The sequence below is a fragment of the Boleophthalmus pectinirostris genome, unplaced genomic scaffold, assembly GCF_026225935.1.
Source record: "Boleophthalmus pectinirostris isolate CB_2022bp ecotype Guang Dong unplaced genomic scaffold, ASM2622593v1 HiC_scaffold_12, whole genome shotgun sequence".
In the NCBI taxonomy this organism is placed as follows: Eukaryota; Metazoa; Chordata; class Actinopteri; order Gobiiformes; family Gobiidae; genus Boleophthalmus; species Boleophthalmus pectinirostris.
The window spans coordinates 39,151,187-39,171,614 of record NW_026571018.1 but is presented as its reverse complement, the minus strand read 5'-3'; the positions used below and the strand labels follow the sequence as shown (position 1 = coordinate 39,171,614).

At 40.8% G+C, this 20,428-nt stretch overlaps 1 protein-coding gene across 1 annotated transcript in view; it reads right to left on the bottom strand.

The window, feature by feature from the left end:
- LOC110173671 (zinc finger protein 184-like) overlaps positions 1 to 16,886 on the bottom strand; it is a 21,481-nt gene extending 4,595 nt beyond the window's left edge. Inside the window, exons 1-6 of the mRNA XM_055148282.1 lie at positions 16,660 to 16,886; positions 14,622 to 14,799; positions 14,412 to 14,476; positions 12,567 to 12,681; positions 8,640 to 9,968; positions 1,480 to 1,612 (exon numbers count right to left, since the gene is read on the bottom strand). Coding sequence (XP_055004257.1) covers positions 1,480 to 1,612; positions 8,640 to 9,968; positions 12,567 to 12,681; positions 14,412 to 14,476; positions 14,622 to 14,799; positions 16,660 to 16,795 — 1,956 coding nt within the window. The 5' untranslated portion in view covers positions 16,796 to 16,886. The remainder of the gene's footprint in view (positions 1 to 1,479; positions 1,613 to 8,639; positions 9,969 to 12,566; positions 12,682 to 14,411; positions 14,477 to 14,621; positions 14,800 to 16,659) is intronic.
- Positions 16,887 to 20,428: the final 3,542 nt, after the last annotated feature.

Sequence of the window (20,428 nt, the reverse complement as noted above, 5' to 3'; positions counted from 1 at the left end):
AACTAACCAGGACTAAACCAGAACTAAACAACTAAACCAGGACTAAACAGGACTAAACCAGAACTAAACCCAGGATAAACCAGGACTAACAGGACTAAACCAGAACTAAACCAGGACTAAACCAGAACTAAACCAGGACTAAACCAGGACTAAACCAGGACTAAACCCAGACTAAACCAGGACTAAACTTAGTAGAAAAAATGTTTGATATCTGGGCAAAAAGTACAAAACACACACTCACACACACACACACACACACACACACACAACACACACACACACACACACACAGGTTACATGCTCCAGTTTAATCCTCCCACTCTCCTCGTGGGTCAAACAAACCCCAAATAGTTTTTTTTATTTATTGAATCAGTCCTTGGGCCTGTGTACAACAGCTGTTCATTTTCGTGCATGCACTCTGACTGCATACAGCGGGGGCAATATTTTTTATTTTAATCTTGTCTGTAATGAAGGGCAGAGCGGAGGTTTGGGAAAAACGTTTTCACGGGCGGAGTTAAAGACAAAAGAATTGGGTGTGTGGAGGTTGTTGTGGGAACAAGATGGCTGCTTGATCTGAGAGCTCCACACTTCCTCCGTGTTTAAGTAATTTTTTTCATAGCTTTATCCTATTTCTAAAGTTTCTTTTTTCTCATCTGAAGTTGTAGTACGTCTCTACTACAACATCTTATCAAAATCATGCCAGACGAAGGAAAAAGTAAAGGCAAAACTAGAGATCCCATACCAACCAGAGCCAGAAATAAAGAGGACGAGGACGAAAGACTCGATCTGGCGGATATTATGGCAGAATTAAAATCACAAGGCCAAAATATTCTAACTCGTTTGGATGGCATCGATGGCCGCCTTAACGGCATTGACAAACGTATGAACACAGTCACCTCTGAGGTTTTGGACATTAAAAACGGATTGGCAAAAACTAATACCGAGCTCAAGGAACATCAAACACGTTTGGATTCTACAGAACAAAGGATCTCCGACTTGGAGGACACGCTAAACGCGACAAAACGTGAACTACATCGAGCTCAGAATATAATTAAAACGCTGGAAGCTAAGTCGGATGACTTAGAGAACAGAGGGCGGAGAAAAAACTTAGTATTGATGGGTCTCCCTGAACAATCTGAAGGCCAACAAATAACTACATATGTGCAACAAATGCTACCAAGATGGCTCAATCTAACCCTGGAGTTGCCGCTAGAGGTGGAACGTGCCCATCGCACCCTGCAGCCGGCTCCTCTCCCCGGCAAACCACCGAGACCAATTTTGATCCGATTTCTACGCTTCAGAGACAGAGAAATGATACTTCAGGCTGCAAAGAAATCAACTCAACTACGAGAAGGGGATGCAAAACTTACCCTGCGTCAAGATCTTTCAGCAGAACTTCGCCGCAAAAGGAAGGAATTCTCCGATATCATTGAATATCTCATCCGAGAAGGAAAGTTTAGAGGATTTGCGTATCCACACCGGCTTCGTGTCTGGCATCGCGGCTCTGTTGTGCTTTTTGATAATCCCAGGGATGCTCAAGACTTCATCAAGAAGTTGGAGGACAAACAGGTGGATGCACAGCAGACAGAGGTGGGGCAATAAAGTCCAGGTTCTGAAAGTATGAACGAGCCGAGGTAAAACTGTCTTAAGATGCATAAATGCTAAGAACACGCCCCCATTGGTGAACTAAGATAATTATTTAAGACAAGTTTTCTTTTCACATAAAAGTGACGTTTATATGAACTGGAATATCATGGTACCCACTGTATTATTTCCGGAAACAAAGGATGACGCGAAAGTGGGCGATACCATCATGTCCGTTCATGGGGGGCGCTAAAAGCAAGCGCTAGAAATATGAGTTACCTTAAAACAAATATGAGATAGAGGAGTAAGATGTTTTTCCCCTCTCTTTAAGTAAAATTATACCCAATAAGGATAAGATAAATGAAGGTTAACTGGATAATGGGACCGGGTGGAAGATAAGAGGGAAAGGGGAGGAGGCATTAAATAAGTTCTGTGTATATTATATGTATATTAGAAATGGACCTGCCTCCCTTGACCTTACAATTAAACTTTATTTGAATACTCTTGATGAAACTATTTATTTATTCATTTATAGGTCCCAGAGACCAGTATCTATTAGAACGGAGGAAGGTGCTCCAAGCTGCCAAAGCTACAATGTTCTATGTATTTTCTTTTTATACAACATTCTATATTTTTTTTTTACTTTCTTTTTTTATTTTTTCTCTAAATGGTCTTTGTTCCCTCTGACCTATTACAAAAAGGGATTGGGTGGGTTTTTGTTCTTTTTTTTATTTTTTTTTTCAAACTTTTACACTCTTTTTGCAAGTTGTACGTTTCTCTCTCCAAAGCAGCAACATCTTAAGGAATTCATTTAATGTACAATCTGAAATGAGCAGAAGGTACCATGTTTGATATGAATATTGTCTCATGGAATACTAAAGGACTAGGTGCGGTATTAAAAAGAGAGAAAATATTATCTATCCTCAAAGAAGATAAAGCAGATGTAATATTCCTGCAAGAAACATATCTTTCAGACAAGGAACACAACAAACTTAAAAAGGACTGGATAGGTCAAACTTATTTTTCTTCATATAAATCACACAGTAGAGGAACATGCATTTTATTAAACAAAAAATATTCCATTTGTCTTAGAAAAGTTGATTACAGATCCAAATGGCAGATTCGTATTAATAGCAGGGAATATTAGGGAAATTCCAATCACTTTTCTAAATGTTTATGCGCCCAACTCTGATGAGCCTAGATTTATCTCAGACATGGTACTTCTGTTTAATGAAAACTGTAAAGGATTAGGCATATTAGGGGGAGATCTGAATTTAACACTGACCCCAAATGATAAATCTAATCAGGTAAAAGGTTCAAACCCTAGATCTTCAAAAATGTTAAAAGGATTATGTAGCGAAACTGGCCTAATAGATGTTTGGCGGGAGTTAAATCCAGATAATAGAGACTATACCTTTTTTTCAAATGTTCATAATTCCTACTCTCGTATTGATTATTTCCTTATACCTGCAAGATATATTCACATGATAAGTGATTGTAAAATACATCCAATTATCCTTTCAGATCACTCAAGGATTCAGTTAGTATTAAATTTGAAAATTAAAAATGTTTTCATTAAAAGATGGAAATTTAACACTTCACTATTAAAAGACAACTCATTTAAATCAAAAATGCGAGTATGGATAAAAAATTATATAGATGAAAATAAAGACTCTATAACTATAAATCCGAACATTATATGGGAGGCAGCAAAAGCAACTATTCGAGGACTTATAATTTCATATGACTCTTTCATAAATCAGGAGAAACGTAGACAAAGGAAAGAATTGGAAAAAGAAGTTAAAAAATATGAAACATTCCATAAAAATACTCCAACAGAGAACAATTGGAATTTATTAAACATTGCTAAAACTAAACTTAATATTGACATTTCTAATGATATAATACAAAAAATGAATTTTACCAAACAAAAGGAATATGAATATGGTAATAAAGCAAGTAAATTATTGGCTCATCAATTAAAGAATGAGCAGGCTCAAAGAACAATAAATTCCATTCAACATGGAGAAGACAAACTAACTTATCATCCAAAAGAAATAAATGATGCGTTTACCAAATTTTATAAAAAACTTTACAAATCACAATCTGAAAATTCAAAAGAAGAACTGGAAAAATATCTTGATAACATTAACCTTACTGAATTATCCGAACAAGACCGCCAACAATTAAATGCCCCAGTTACTGAAAAAGAAATTATAAGTGCAATGGACTCAATGTCCCCTAATAAAAGTCCAGGTCCAGATGGTTTTTCAATAGAGTTTTATAAAGAATTCTGGTTAGATCTTAAACCTATCTTTATGGACATGATCACATATATCTGCAGAGAAAAGATACTACCACAATCAATGAACCAGGCCCATATTAGTGTAATACATAAATGTGGAAAAGATCCCACCCAATGTTCATCTTATAGGCCTATAAGTCTATTAAATCATGATTATAAAATAGTTACTAAACTATTAGCAAGAAGACTGGAAACACTTTTACCGAAACTGATCAAAGCAGATCAGTCGGGGTTCATAAAGGGCCGTTATGCAGCTGATAATATAAGGAGAGTTTTGAATGTGATCAATTGTTTCAGCAATAACCAGGAGCCTTCTCTGATTCTGTCATTAGATGCAGAGAAGGCTTTTGACAGAGTTGAATGGAATTTTTTATTCTCGGTGTTACAAAAATTTAACTTAGGTTCTGAATTTATTGAGTGGGTGAAAATGATTTATATCGATCCACAAGCAGCGGTTATAACTAATGGATTCCGCTCTGACTATTTCTCGCTAAGTCGAGGGACAAGGCAGGGATGCCCATTATCTCCATTATTATTCGCAATAGTAATTGAACCATTGGCGTCATGTGTACGAAGTAATCATAATATCCAAGGTTTAAAAATTAATGGAAATGAACATAAAATATCCTTATATGCTGATGATATTCTTTTATATATAACCAATCCAGAAGAATCCATTCTAGAGTTACAGAAAACAATAAACACATTTGGAATATACTCAGGATATAAGGTAAATTACACAAAATCTAATGCTACTCTCTTACACATGACACCATCAGAAAAAATGCAAACATCATGTAAATTTAACTGGACTCCTAATGGTTTTAATTATCTGGGCATTTTTATTACTCCAAACCTAAATGATCTGTACAAAGCTAACTATATGCCACTGTTACAGAGTGTCAAATCAGACTTGGTAAAATGGAGCTCATTACCACTCTCTTTACTAGGACGGATAAATGTTATCAGAATGAATATTCTTCCGCGGTTTAATTTTCTTTTCCAGATGTTACCCTGTTATTTATCATTGGATTTTTTTAAGTCATTGAATAGACATCTTACAAACTTTATTTGGAGTAATAAAAAGCCCAGAATAAGTTTGGTTACATTGATGAAACCAGAATCAATGGGAGGTTTAAATTTACCCAACTTTCAATTCTACTTCTGGTCTGCGCAGATAAGAAATTTGATTTCATGGGTTTTAGAAAGACATGACTCTCAGTGGACAGAAATTGAATGTGAAACTACTAAACCACTAGCCTTAAGCTCTTTTATTTTCACACATCAATTTCAAAAGATAAAAAGCATACAGACGAATTACTGTATTATTAATACACTACAAGCATGGAAAGACTGTAGAATGAAATTTGATATTACTAAGTGCACCATACATTCCCCTATTTATTTAAAATCCAGACTTAAACAACCATAAAATATTGAATAATATAAATGAATGGACAAACTATGGTATAAAACAATTTAAGGATCTGTTCAAGGAAGATATGGAAATTAAATCATTCATTAGTTTAAGGACAGAATATGGTATATCTAATAAAGATTTCTTTAAATACTTACAAGTCCGAAGTTTTGTCCATTCACTTATAAAAACAAAGAAGATTCGCACTGAATTAAAAGAAATTGAAGATCATTTGCTAATAGCACAGACAATAAAGGGGAATATAAGTAAATTTTACAATATTATTTCAAACGAAGGTCAATCATCATTCCAGAGATTAAAGAAGACATGGGAGAAGGATTTGAAATTAACTTTAGAAGATAACACTTGGTCAATAATGTGTGAAAATATATATTTTCCATTCACCAGTAATAAAATTAAAGAAGCAAATTTTAAATTTATACATAAATATTATCTTACACCTGTGAAAATGAATAAAATATCAAAAGATATTTCTACAAAATGTCCCCGTTGCAAAGTAAAGGATGGAACATATATACACATGTTTTGGGATTGTAATCTTTTAAAAAATTACTGGAATATCATTCACTCCTTTACACAAACGGCCTTGGAAAAAACTTTTGATATTCAGCCAAATATATATCTGTTAAATGACACACAACAACTTCACTTAGATAAAAATAAATGTAGAATATTGATTACTATAACATATTTTGCAAAGAAATGTATATTACTACTCTGGAAAGATGATTTACCTCCTACATTTAGGCTATTTACGAGTCAATTGTCAGAATTTCTACCTTTGGAAAAACTAACTCTCGAAAAAAATAATTATGGACACATTTTTCAAGAACTTTGGTATCCCATATTGGCAAGCCTGGAAACCTTTTAAGAAGGACAGTACCACACTTAGTAAATTATCATTGGTATTCCTTCAGTATGTGTATATTTAAATATTAAATATTATTGAATGTTATTAATTTGAATGTATAATGTACACGTACAGACCACCTGCTCATATAAGATGTTTGCTGCCCTGGAGTGGTTTGGAATGTCAAAATTGTCAGTATTAAAGGGCAAATTTTATGAGAGACAAAAGTTTAGTTAAGTGTATGTTTATACATACATACATACACACATGTATTCTTAAGAAAAGGTATTGTGACTAACTGATTCATTTTTGACATTCCATCTAACTGTTTAGAAGAACATTATATTATTAAGAGTGTAAATATTATGTATGTATAGGTGTATAGATGTGTGTGTGTGCTTACGTATGTGTGTATGTATATGTGTACGCGTGTGTATATATATATATATATATATATGTGTATATATATATATATATGTATGTATATATATATGTATATGTATATGTGTGTATATGTGGCTGTATATATGTGTATATATGGATGTGTTAATGTGTATATATATGTACGTATATGTAGGTATATGTTGATAGGAATGTATGTATGTAGATGCTTACATATGTGTATGTGTATATATGTGTGTCTATGTAATAAAAAAAAAAAAAAAAAAAAAAAAAAAAAAGATACAAAGCACCAAGTTTCTGTTCATGGAGATTTTGGAGTCACTTTTGTCTCCTGAATCTTCACAAACACAGAGTTTGATTTACAAATATTCTTTGGTTTGTTCGTGTGTTTTGATTCACAAATGAAATTTTAATATTTGTCACTTGTGTTTTGGTCGTTTACAAACAGATGTGTGTTTGTAAATATCACTTTTCATTTGCAAAAATAAAATAAATAAATACAAAATAAATACATTTGTAAAACTGAAAATTTACACAATTACATGATTTCTCAGATTTCCAGTGACATATTTTTGAGACTTTGACAAATCCACAAACACAGACAGACGCACAAACACACAGGCTCCACTAGAGGGCGCTGCTGTTACAGGTGTTAAGTCAGTGAGGTGATGAGGTTTACTGACACAGTTTCTCAAACACGGGGTCGTGATTTTCAAGTGAGTCACAAGAGATTTGGTTTTTTTGTGTCGTCTTGTCTCGATCTGCATTTAGATCTGAAATATTCAGCTCTGACACTTCAAATGTTCAAATGTTTAAACATGTTTTGTATCTTTTCTGATCTTTTTGTAATTATTGTTGGAGCCGTATTTCGTCTCTTGTCATTTGTTGTGTCATTTGCTGCTCGACACCAGGAGGGAGAAAAACACTCAGGAGCTGCAGCGTGAAGGTTTAAATCAACGTGTCAAACATACGGTCCGGGGGCCAGATCCGGCCCTCCAACACCTTTAATCTGGCCCTCGGCTGATTTTCTACTAAAATATTTTTATTATATTTTCTATTAAAATGTTAATTTTCTGTGGTGTTTATCACAGCAGCGTCTCCAGCGTCTCTGTACGTGGCCCCTCCCACCAGAGCAGCACAAGTGAAGACTTGTCTCTTTCCAAACGCTCTTAAAGGACGATCGTTTTGACTGTTGACCGTGACACCCTCATCAGAAAAATGTCCAACATGAGAAAAGTGGAGCCGAGTGCAGGATTTTGCCAACAAAAATGGACTTGTTCCTGTTTACAGACAAGTTCATGTTTCAAACTTTGTGTTGAAATTGTATTTTTCTTAAAGTTTCAGGTTGTTCATAATATTATAATATTTTGTAAAAGAAAGAGTTCATCAATTCAAAAAGATTTCTGTAATAGATTTGTGTTTCTCTGCACAAATATTTGAACTTATTGTTATTTTTGAGGTTTATATGACATGAGTTTTCTGATCCAGACACTTTGAGATCAAAGTCGGTTGGACACGTCCCCCGGAACAAGATGAGTTTGACTCTCCTGGTTTAGAGTCTTTAGATCAGGGGTGTCCAAACTTTTTTCAACAAGGGCCAAATATCTAAAGAGAGACGAAGCCGAGACTGATCGAGGGCCGTAGACTGATGCTGAATCAAGTGAATAATTGAAATATGTTCAGGTTTAACATGTTAGAATGAACCATCAGACTTTATTCCTGCTAAGATCCTTAAAATCCAAACACTAAATATTAAATATCAACTTTATCAAGGTAGATTTAAAAAAAAACTTGCAGTAAAAAGTAAATTTTTAATTGATGTAAAGTCATTTGGATCGACGTATTGAGCACCACCGAAATAAATGTTCAGAGACTCGATCATTAAGAAAACAATAAAATCTCCTCGTTAATGTTCAATAATGAAAAAAATCCACCTTTATTTTGTGATTTATGAATAACGTCTATGGACTTTGAGACTTTTAAAATATGAGTCCCCGGAAAAAAAACTTTGTGAAACTCTGGCGTCGCAAGTGAAGCGGTTTGGATTCTGCCGCGTTCACGTCTCTGCCGCGTGCGTCCTTGTGTGTCTGACCAGAGACGACTTCAGGATGAACCGAATACCGCACACCGAACAGCCGAAAGGTCTGTCCTCGGCGTGGCTCTTCATGTGTCTGACCAGAGACGAGCTCAGGCCGAACTGCGCGCCGCAGACCGAACAGCCGTAAGACGCCGCCCCCGAGTGGCTCCTCATGTGCCTCTTCAGATTCGAGCTGGTGATGAAGCTCGTGCCGCACACCGAGCAGCTGTAGGGTTTCTCGCCCGCGTGCATCCGTCCGTGCGCCTCCAGGTTCGACTTGCGGGTGAATCTTTTCTTGCAGACGGAGCAGCTGTGGGGTTTTTCTTCGTCGTGCGTTTCCTTGTGACGTTTGAGTCCGGAGGAATCGGCGAAGTCTTCCTTGCACACCGAGCAGCTGTAGGATCTGTGTCCGGTGTGGCTGCTCGCGTGTCGTTTCAGATGAGCGTTGGAGATGAAGCGTTTGCCGCAGACCGAGCAGCCGAAAGGTTTGTCTCCGATGTGCGTCCTGACGTGTTCGTAAAGGTCAGACTTTTGGGCGAAAGTTTTCCCACAGAACGAACAGCTGAAAGACTTCACTTCAGTGTGGCTCCTCATGTGTCGTTTCAGGTTGTAGCTCTGAGTGAAGCGCGTGTCACAGACCAAACAGCTGTAAGGTTTTTCCCCCGTGTGCGTCCTCATGTGCACGTTCAGGATCATCTTGTGCGTGAAAGAGTTCCCACACACCGGACACCTGTAAGGTTTTTCTCCCGTGTGTGTCCTTTTATGATAAATGAGCCCGGACGGATGCGAGAAACGCTTCTTACACGTCGAACAGCTGTAGGGTTTGTCCCCCGTGTGCGTCCTCAAGTGCACGACCAGGTTATTCTTTTGACTGAACGTTTTCTTACAGACTGAGCAGCTGTACGGTCTGTCCCCCGTGTGCGTCCTCTTGTGGACGCGCAGGCTCGTCTTCTGGGAAAAGGTTTTCTTGCAGACTGAGCAGCTGTAAGGTTTCACTCTAACACGTCTCGGTGAATCATGTTTTGTGCGTTTGGTCCCCTCGGCTCGCTCGTGTTCGGGGGACAGACTCGAGTTCGGGGAGATGCTGCTTCTCGCTCTGGTCCGGACCCGTTTGAAGCGTCCATTGGTTTCCGAACAGCTGAAAGGAGCTCTCCAGTCTTGGTCGGGGTCAGAGGAGTGGTCCGTGTCTCCGTCTGTCTCGTCGCTGAGGTCCCGTCCCTTTGTCTTGTCCCCTCTGTGCTCACGGTGTCTGCGGAGAAGCTCTGTCCACTCTTCTGTCTTCACGTCCACTGCACTGGACTCGGGGACGCACCTGAAACACGACAAACACAAAATCACCTGTTTTTTTTATTTATTTTTTTTATCACAGACTGTACAGAAGTGTTCTGAGGGAGTCAGACGTCGCTCACAGAGGGAAAGGAGAAAGAAGAACAACATGTGCAGAAAGTCCTCTCTGTGTGTGGAGATCTAAACTGGACCTTCAGCAAAACCAAGAGAACTAAAAAAACAAGACAACAGAGAATCAGAACCCAGGAGAAAAGGGGGGAACTATTCCGAACATGGCTGGTGTGTCTGAAAAAATACAGAGGATCTTCAGACAACATGAGATCCTGGTCTATTTCAAACCTACAAACACTCTAAGACAGAAACTGATCTAAAGGACAAAACACCGAGCCACAAACAAAACAACGTGCTCTACTCCGTTTAGTGGAGAAACTAAACAGACACTTCACAAGAGGATGAACCAACACAGACGAGAGAACAACACAGGACCTCAGTCTGCTGTTCATCTCCACTTAAAATCCACGGGACACTCATTTGAGGACAGCGAGGTACAGATTTTAACCAGAGAAAAGAATTGGTTTGAGAGGAGAGCGAAAGAAGCTGTTTTTGTTAAGAAAATGTCGGGTGCAGGGCTCTACTTCAGTTCTAGTCAGACTCTGGACTAGTGATCGGGCATTCGATGAAATGTTCTTAATCGATCGATGGGAGAATTAACAATCGATTATCGATTAATCATGAACGTTTTTATATTAAAATGATCATCATTATTATTACTATCTGCACTAATCTGCATAAATAAATTCAACTTTACGACATATAAACATAACGACTCTAGAGCCACATCAGCTGTTTGACATTATAATGTGTTTAATTCAGTTTTGTTCAAATCTCACAGAAACAAAACTTAAAACCACATCACTAATTTACATAAACTAAGTGAAGATAAAACTCCAGCTCTTGTGTCGCTGATGTGGTTCAACTTGTGTTGGATTAAAAGACATGACTCAGGTGAATACAGGTCAGTGTGACCAGATTTGTGTTTGTCAAAACCAGGACAGCGTACGGGGGGAGGGGGGCGGGGCCTCGTCATCCACATTGAGCGACTCTCACCTGGAAAAACTTTTTCCCACTGGACACAGAAACATATGTGCTGCTTTATCCACTGTGCACATGGACTCACACTTGTCCCAACGCAACGGAAAGTGTGGAATTTCTTCTACAAATCCTGGTTAAATCCACATTTGTGCTTCGGTTCGTTACAGACTGACCCACTGTTTGTGTGTCGCTCCTTCTGATGCAGAGACACATGTACACACCTGTTTGGTCACGACACACAAACATACATTCAGTTTGTCCATTAAAATGAACGTAATCCATGAAATTCTTAATGATCAATTATCGATTAATCGACTAATCATGCCCATCCCTAGTTTAGAGGTCTGTGCAGGACTGAATTTTCAGCTCCCACCTGCATCTGTGATATTTTGTTCCACTCTCGCCTGCAAATCCCACAATATGTGAACGTTCTTTTTCTTAAGCTCTAAACACGGAGAAGCGGAAAGGAATTGTCTAAAATGTGCGCGAGATTAGAGCACGTCTGCAAGTTTAGTCCGTTTAAAATGTTTTTATTGAGGCCAAATCAAATCTCCACCACAAATGAAGCATGAGGCAAACATGAATCATTTGTATATTTTAATTTACACTCATGTTTAGTTTGTGGGACTGGAGTTTATCGTCCCACCCGCTCGCTCCCGTCAACGATGAGTTTTCTAAATGTGTCTCGCGCCGCTCTGTTTTGCGTCGGGTGCAGAGACTTCAGTTCTGTCAGACTCTGGTGACACTTCGTTACGTCTGTCTGCAGGAGGAGCTAACTACACTGAAACTACTCTGGAACTGTAAACAAGTGTGTGTTAGTTTCAGAGTAGTTTCAGTGTAGTTAGCTCCTCCTGCAGACAGAGATAAGGAAGTGTCACCAGCGTCTGAGCAGAACTGAAGAAGAAACTTGGATGAGCTGAGAAACGTATTTGACCAAATAAACTTTTGTCCAGTCGACAAATTGAACTTCTCCTTTTCCTTCATTATTATCAACTTCCTGTTAAACAAATCTGATCTCAATATTTGTTTATCAAAAATAAAATATAATTAAAAGCATTAGTTGTCAGTGTTTTTGAAAAACGAACGAACGACACGCGGATTTGAAATCTGCAGCTGAAAACGGGAATCGAGCAGCGGAAAGAAAGTTTGGAACGAGCGAGAAACTTGTGTTTGACTGGAGAAAAGCGAAGGAAACTCGAACTGCAAACGAAGAAAACAAAAAAAGCTCATCGCAGGTTAAAAGACTCAGAAGATTCAGCTCGAGTTGTCGGAGGATGAAGAATTGAAGTGATTTAGTGATTTGGAGTGAGATGGAGAGTTTTTAAACTTGTTCTGTTCTGTTTTTTTTTTTACTACAACTTCACTTCACACAGGAAATGTCGGCTCCTGATCTCTCAGTTTATAAAATACACTTCCCAAAAAAATGTGACTTGTGTTTTTTCTTCTTCATTATTCATTTTTTGGCTGGTGAGATTTAAACTCTGGAAAATACGGTAATTAAAAGCATCAGTTGTCAGTGTTTGAGGCTCACAGGTGCAGCTGCTCTTCCTCCTCTTTGACTCTCGGTTCTTCGGGCTCCTCTTTAACCCGGAGACTCTCTGGAGGCTCCCGGTTCAGGTCCGGACTCACTCGGGGGATCTGGACACCTGCAGGGACGTGAGGACAAAGGTCACCGCGGCGACAGTGGAAATGAGCTCATATATTTTCTGCACTTCTGATCATTTTGTTTACAAGTATTATAATGCGTTTGTTGCAAAATTTTAGTTCATGCTTTTATTTTGAAGGGACACTGTTCAGGATGTTTACGTCCGGGCAAACTGACAAACAGCACAACAGAAAGTTTAAGTTTAATCTACAAGTAGTTCAGAGTTAAATAAGTGAATATTTGGTTGGTCTTGATGAGGAGGGAATAAAGTTTGTGTAGAATAAAACTGGAAATACTTTGATTTGGAAATGTTTCTGTTTTTCAGCAAAGTGCCAACGCGTTATAATTTTATCCAGTAGATGGAGCCAGTGCGCTTCACTTATGCAAATGTCATTTTAATGTTTAATTTCATTGTTCAAGAGATAAATATCAAAGTTCAGGCTTTATGAGATTTGTTGATAGTGTTTGTTGATCAGATTAGAGTTTGTCATTAGGGGAATAAAAGGTTAAATGGTTAAAAAGAGTAAAAGGTTTTCACTGTAAGAACTAATTCTTTTATTTCATTTTTTTTGTAGCTCTTCCGGTGTGTTCACAAACAAGGTCGAAAATAAAAGTTGTGAACCATCCGGATTCCAGAGCGTAAATGTTATTAGAACTTTAGAACACTTGGACGTGTTTTGTGTGATTGAGGAGTTTTTAAAAATATCCATAAAATCTGATTGTTCATGAAAGAGAAAAGAGTTTCTGACAGTGAGTGAACAGCTGAAAGGAGCTCTCCAGTCTTCACCTGTGACAGACGAGTGGACGTGTCTCCCTCTGTGTCTGAGTGGACGTTTGTGTCTCTGTGTGGACGTGTGTGTAGGTTCGTTCACACCAAAGCGTCAAATCGTCCAGTTTCTATGTAAAGTCGATGTGGACGCGCGACTAGAGCGTCCTGCGTTTTTGCGGCGCGTCTTTGGCCTCTGCGCGGCGTGAATCTGGCGTCGACGTGGCGAGTCTTGAGCGTTTTGGCGTCGATGCTCTAGAAGCGCGTCCGAGGCGTCAGCGTCAAGAAGTTGAAAATGCTGAACTTTTCGCGTCAGAAGCGCCGCGTCGACCAATCAGGGACGAGTATCCAGAGACACAGCGACGTTATTATCAGGAAGAAAAACCCCAGAACCACAAACATGAACGAAACATGAATATAAACACCACAAACACCGAGACCATCACCAGGACCAGACCAGGACTAAACCAGGACTAGACCAGGACCAAACCAGGACTAAACTAGGACTAGACCGAGACTAAACAAGGACTAGACCCTGGATAGACCGATACTAAACCAGGACTGATCCAGTGTCATTAGTGGAGTATAAATATAAACTCGCTCCAGTCGTCGAGTCGATTTCCTCCGCTGATGTTTTATGTGATAAAAACACTAAAGTCTCTCAGTCTGGTCTGACATTGTTTCGGGAAAAGTCCAGGACCGGGCTCTTGTTTCCAGGGCAACGGACGCACGTGAAGTATTTTTGTCCCGTTCGTCCACGACGTCAAAGACACGAGCGTCGGGGGCGTCTGAACTCAAATGCAAAGGCTCCAAATAGAAACGTCAAGGTGTTTTTTGACGCTTTGGTGTGAACAGCCCTTGTGTCTCTGAGTGGATGTGTGTGTGTGTCTGAGTGGACGTGTGTGTGTGTCTGAGTGGACGTGTGTGTGTGTCTGAGTGGACGTGTGTGTGTCTGTTGTGCTCACTGTGTCTGTGGAGAAGTTCTGACTCTTCTGTCTTCACGTCCACAGCACTGGACTCAGGAACACACCTGAAACACACAAACACACAACAAACACACAACAAACACACAACAAACACAACAAACACACAACAAACACACAACAAAACAAACGTTCATTAAACCTGCACTAAATAACTCCGTGTGTTGTTATTGTTGAGAGTTTGAGGCTCACAGGTGCAGCTGCTCCTCCTCCTCTTTGACTCTCGGTTCTTCCTCCTCTTTGACGCTCGGTTCTTCCTCCTCTTTGACGCTCGGTTCTTCCTCCTCTTCTTCGACGCTCGGTTCTTCGGGTTCCTCTTTCATCTGGAGACTCTCTGGACTCGTCTCTGCTCTGCTCCACTTTAAATCTCCTGAAACACAAAAAACTCACTCTGAGATTTAAGTCGTGTTCAAATGTTCTAATGTTTCCTCCTCAGAATCAGACCTCGAGTCGTGTTTGTTTCATTCACATGTTTGAGTAAATCTTTATTATTCGTCTGTTTACATCTACAAAGCTCCAAACATCTGCTGTGAACAAACATCTGCTCGTCCACAGATTTGAACCTCGCCGCTCGAACACGGACACAGTAAATATTTGTTCTCGTCCTCTGACCTCGGCTCAATCTTCTGTCTCTTCATTTCTCTCCACGTTCCACACACACGTTTGTTTTATTTGTTTATTTTCCCGCGTGTGACTCGGAGGAACCTGCTCACGTTCACTGCGTCGTCACGGTTCACTTGGAAAAAAAAAAAACTAAAGTTCTTCTCGGTTCCCGTCGAGAACCGACTTTCCACCTGCTCGGTTCTGTCGGCCTGAAAACTCGACTTGTGACGTCGTGAAGCAGATTTACATTTAGTTCAGTCGAGATCAGCGACTCCAGGACTGAACAAAATGATCCAGATGATTCTAGTGAAGATGTTTGGAGTTTAAAAACGCAGTGGAGCACTTCCTGTATCAGCACACGATGACATCACGAGGTGGAACAGAGAGTTTTCAGCTTGAGAGAAGAACTTAAACATGTGAATGAAACAAAAACACAAGTCCAGGTTTGTGCGACGAGGAAACGACGTCAGAACAGAAAACAGAGTCTGGTGTTTTTTTTTAAACTCACAGTTTGAGTCAAATCAGACTCAGTGAGATTTTTGTTCACGTCCCTCGAGTCCCGGTTCTGATCCGGTTTCTGGACTCTCCTGGTTTCTCTGAACTGGAGCTGGACTGAGCGTGTGCGAACTCAACAAACACAAACTTTCCCAAAACGACTCAAACTCCCACCAGGAGTTTTTTTTAATTGACTTTATTTACTGAACATTAGAGACGTAACGAAATCCAAATCTCTCTGTACGACATTTTCACGATAAAAATCACGGTTCGATATTTATTGTGATATTTTGTGGAGGCTAAAAAAACTGTGAACATGCAACTTTTTTATCTTAAAATACCTCGACAAGATTTAATCCAAAGAACTAAGAGTTAAAAGTGTCAGAACTGTTATTTCTTCTTGTCGTCTGCACTGAAATGGAGCAAAGGATCATGGGAAATGTAGTTCCCTTTGTTTGTTTGTTTTTTTTTTTTTTGCTGTTTTATTTTTAGTTATTTTTTTATTTTATTGCTATTATTTCTGTTTTTTTAATTTTATTTTAATTATTTTATTTCTTTTTTCTGTTCTATTTTATTTTTTTTTTTTTCTGTTTTATTTATTTATTTTAAGCTGTTGCTGCACCAAAACAATAAATTTAAGCAAAGAAACTTGTGATTCGATATATTCTGACGACCCACGATATTATCGAGAGACTTTTGATGATACGATATCACGATATTTGGGTGATTTTTACATCTCTAATGAACAGTTTTAAAAGTGCAGTGTGCTGCTCCAGGTGTGACACAAGGACACAAATATATACAGAAAAATCATTAAAATAATAATAATAATAATAATGAAGTAAAGAAAATGTATAGTAGTAACAGAGAAATGAAATGTACAATGTGAATTACTGTTTATTATTGTGTCGTTCTTAAATTAAACTGACTCTGTGACTTTGTGTTTTATTTTTCTTCTGTTCAAAATGATTTTTCCTGAAGTTCCTGAAGTTCCACACTCTCATGTTCTCACCTGAACCTTTGTCTCTTTTTTGTTTGTTTGTTTGTTTGTTTTTAATACATCTGTTCAAAAGTCTGAAGTTAAAAACGTTTCTCCGCGTTCAGCTCCGGGTCAAACCTGTGCCCTGGTTACCATAGCAACAACTGGAAATATCCCGGATCCTCTGAAGGAGCAAGAACCGGGACTCGGGACTCGGGACACTGATGTTCAGACTCTCACCCGCGGGCCGCTCCTCTTCGTCCCGCTGCGGTGCCGGGGCCCGGATCATCGTCCCCCCGCGGGCCGGAGCCGCGTGTCCCGCAACACAAACCCGCACATCCAGAGTCCCGCAGCGCGCGAGGGGGTCTTCTTCTTCTTCAGCGGCGGAACACTCTGTGTGACGGACTGACCGGAAGTTCCGGTGCTACACTTTCAGCGTAAAACACAAAACTCACAAGTTTTTTTAAATTTTATTTATCACAGTCAGATTTATTCAGATTATCAAAGTTTGAATCGAGGTTTGTCTTCACTAAATTTGACTTTGAGAATGTGGTTTTATTTTATTTATTTAAGTTTATGAGAACACTGTAATGTTTCGGCCACAAAGCGGCGCTGTGACTTTTCTTTACATTTACCATTAGTATCGTCCTTTAAATCACTTCTGAAAACCCATTTTTATCAACAGCCTTTCTTTAACTGGTTTTGTCTTATTTATTTTATTCTATTTCTTTTTATTGATTTATTATAATTAATTGGATTATTTGCATCATTGTCTGTTTTTGTGCTTTCTGTTTGCTATTTTTATGCTTTTTGTATTGCTTTATAGATAAATATGTATTCTTCTTCTTCTTTTTATCATTATTATTATTATTATTAATTACAATAGTTTAACTTTGTGTCACTCAGTTTGTGTCAGTTTGTTTGTCAGGGTGAGACGTAAATAAAACATAAATCTGTAAATGCTGCTGTTGCCGATAAAGTATCGATCTATTTATTTTGTTCTATTTTATTCTTTTATCTCTGTATCTGTTTATCTTGTGACTAAATACAAAATAAAATCGCACTGATGTGATAATGAGTCGTTCTTGTCGTTGGTTAAAATCATAATGAGTGTTCGGTGGTGAGAGCAGCAGCTGCACTGAGCCAGAAAAACACTCCGTCAGGCCCCGCCCCCCGTTTGACCTTTGCCGCCTCCTTTATGTCCCAAAATACAGCGACCAACCACGGCCCGCGACTGCACTGCCGTGACCCCCCCCCCCCCCCTCTCCAAACGCCACGCCCCCCCTCCAGCCCCACCCCCACCCCCTCCCGCCCCACACTCCCCCCGGAGCAGAGAGCGCCCCTCACTCTGTCACTCCGTCCCTCCGTCCGTCTGCAGCAGGTCCTCTGAGGAGCCCGGAGCCGGACCTGCGCGCACAGAACCAGAGGCGCCCCCCACCCCCACCACCACCACGGACCCGACCATGGAGGCCCCGCAGGACCCGGCGGTGACCCGGGCTCTGGTCCACTTCGAGTCCACGTTACAGGCGGCGGTGCGCGAGGTGCACGTGGACGTGAGCGCGTTCAAGCAGAGGATGGAGCAGAGGGTGGAGGAGATGCTGGTGTCGCAGGCTCCTCTGGCCGACGCCGTCTCCAGGCTGCAGGAGGAAAACCAGCAGCTCCGCGCCAAACTGGAAGCTCTGAGTCGCCTGGTGGAAGGTCTGAGCCGACTGAAGGACCAGAGCACGGAGCTGCCCTCACACAACGGACACACAGAGAAGAACCAAGCCAGCAGCAGCAGCACAGAGAGCCCAGGGACCAGCTCTGCTCCTGCCTCTGCACCTGCCACTGCTCCTGCCTCTGCTCCTGCCACTGCTCCTGCCTCTGCACCTGCCTCTGCACCTCCTCCGTGGAGGACCAAGAGACAGAACGACGTAAACGTGAGTGCCACTCTCCTCTGACACGGCCCCTGAGCTCTGAGGGTCTCACCCTGAGCTCCAGAGACACGAGCTCTTTGTTTTTGTTTATTAAATGTGAACAGAGTTAGTCTGCGTGTGCATGGGCGCGCTTCCGGCTCCATCAGTTCTGGCTACAAATTACTTCACACACACACACATTACTCTCTCTGGACCTGCTGCTGTCAGGTCCTCAGTTTGGTCTTAAAATGTTGGTCTTAACTCGCTCTACATGATCCTGTTTTTTTTTTTATTTCAACATTTTGTCTGTAAATATTATTCCTTCTCGTGGTATGAACCTGGCTCCAGATTTAGGCTCGCCTCAGTGAGCTTCATTTGACTGGAGCTGAACTCTGTGACGTGACACTGAGTCGTTTGACGCTGCGCACGACGCTCGCGCTGAACCAGTCGAGTCCTGCTCTCCAACACGTTCTTCTATCAAAACAAACTCTGCTGAAAATGTCCGACCTGCAGCAGCTCCTGTTTCTGAAGACGACCTGAAGACACGAGGCTCCTCTGAGGTCCAGCTGAAGACGACCTGAAGACGACCTGAAGACACAAGGCTCCTGAGCTCCAGCTGAAGACGACCTGAAGACGACCTGAAGACACGAGGCTCCTCTGAGGTCCAGCTGAAGACGACCTGAAGACAACCTGAACATGACCTGAAGACACGAGGCTCCTGAGCTCCAACTGAAGATGACCTGAAGACACGAGGCACCTCTGAGGTCCAGCTGAAGATGACCTGAAGACCTGAGGCTCCTGAGCTCCAGCTGAAGACGACCTGAAGACGACCTGAAGAAGACACCTGAAGACTGAGCTCCAACTGAAGACGACCTGAACGACCTGACTGAAGCTGAAGACGACTGAAGACTGACCTGAAGACGACCTGAGACCTCCTCTGCGCTCCAGCTGAAGACGACCTGAAGACGACCTGAAGACCTGAAGACCCTGAGACTGAAGACCTGAAGACCTGAAGACTCTGAAGCTCCCTCTGCGCTGAAGACAGCTGTCACACAGACTCCCTGGTGTTTACGCGCTGGATGCTCGGCTGATCTTTTGGGACAGTTGTGCTCGTTGGAGGAGCTCGCGCGGCCGTAACATTGTGTGCGTTGTTTTAAATCAGGAGATGCGAGTCATGCGGAGTATGTGGGGCATGGAGCCGAGCCAGACGCTTTTAGCCCGGCACACTCGCGGCGTGCTGGAGCGAGCGCGGCTTTCAAGAGCCCGTGGAGATTCTCTCATGTGGACTTCATGTATCCTGATAAAACCTCTTCAATTAGATTTAACAGTTTTAGATTTACACAAATCAAGAAGCAACTGGCAAAGAAAACTTGAAAACGTGTTGAAAATGACAGAAGGTAGAAGATTCTGTTTCACACTGGGAGAATTCTGTCCAAATGTTCGGCACAATTTACACAAGAAACACTCAAATCATAATCTGGTGGTGACATTAGAGCAGTTTCAGCCCAGTGTTTGATGCGGTTGCTATGGTAACGGTGATGGAATTCCCTTTGAAACCTAAAAAAAATGACCAAACTGAAGAAAGAAAAGTCATATTTTTAGTAAATTCTTATAATGATCTTCACAGTGTTTTAGTAAAATGAGTCGTTTTAACGGTCGTAGGGACGTAAAGGCTCCTCTGTCACACAAAACTCTGACTCTGTGAGGCTTTAAGTCGTGTTCTAATGTTTCCTCGTCGCACTCAGAGTTGGAGTTGTGTTTTGTTTCATTCACACATCCACATCAGAACAGATCAGTGTGAACAGTGTGAACAGTGTGAAAAGTGTGATCGGGGCCCTTTAACCCTCTGAGTCCTCGTGAGCCCCGGCAGGTCCCACAAAGGTCACGAGTATTTCCGTCGCGGAGCTGTGGAGTCCCGCTGCTGTGGTGTCTGTCCTCTCGTTACGTAAGACAAACGGGGGTTTATATGAAAGCACAAACACACGGATGAAGCCCCGCCCCCCCCAGGACGCTCTGGTGACGCCGCC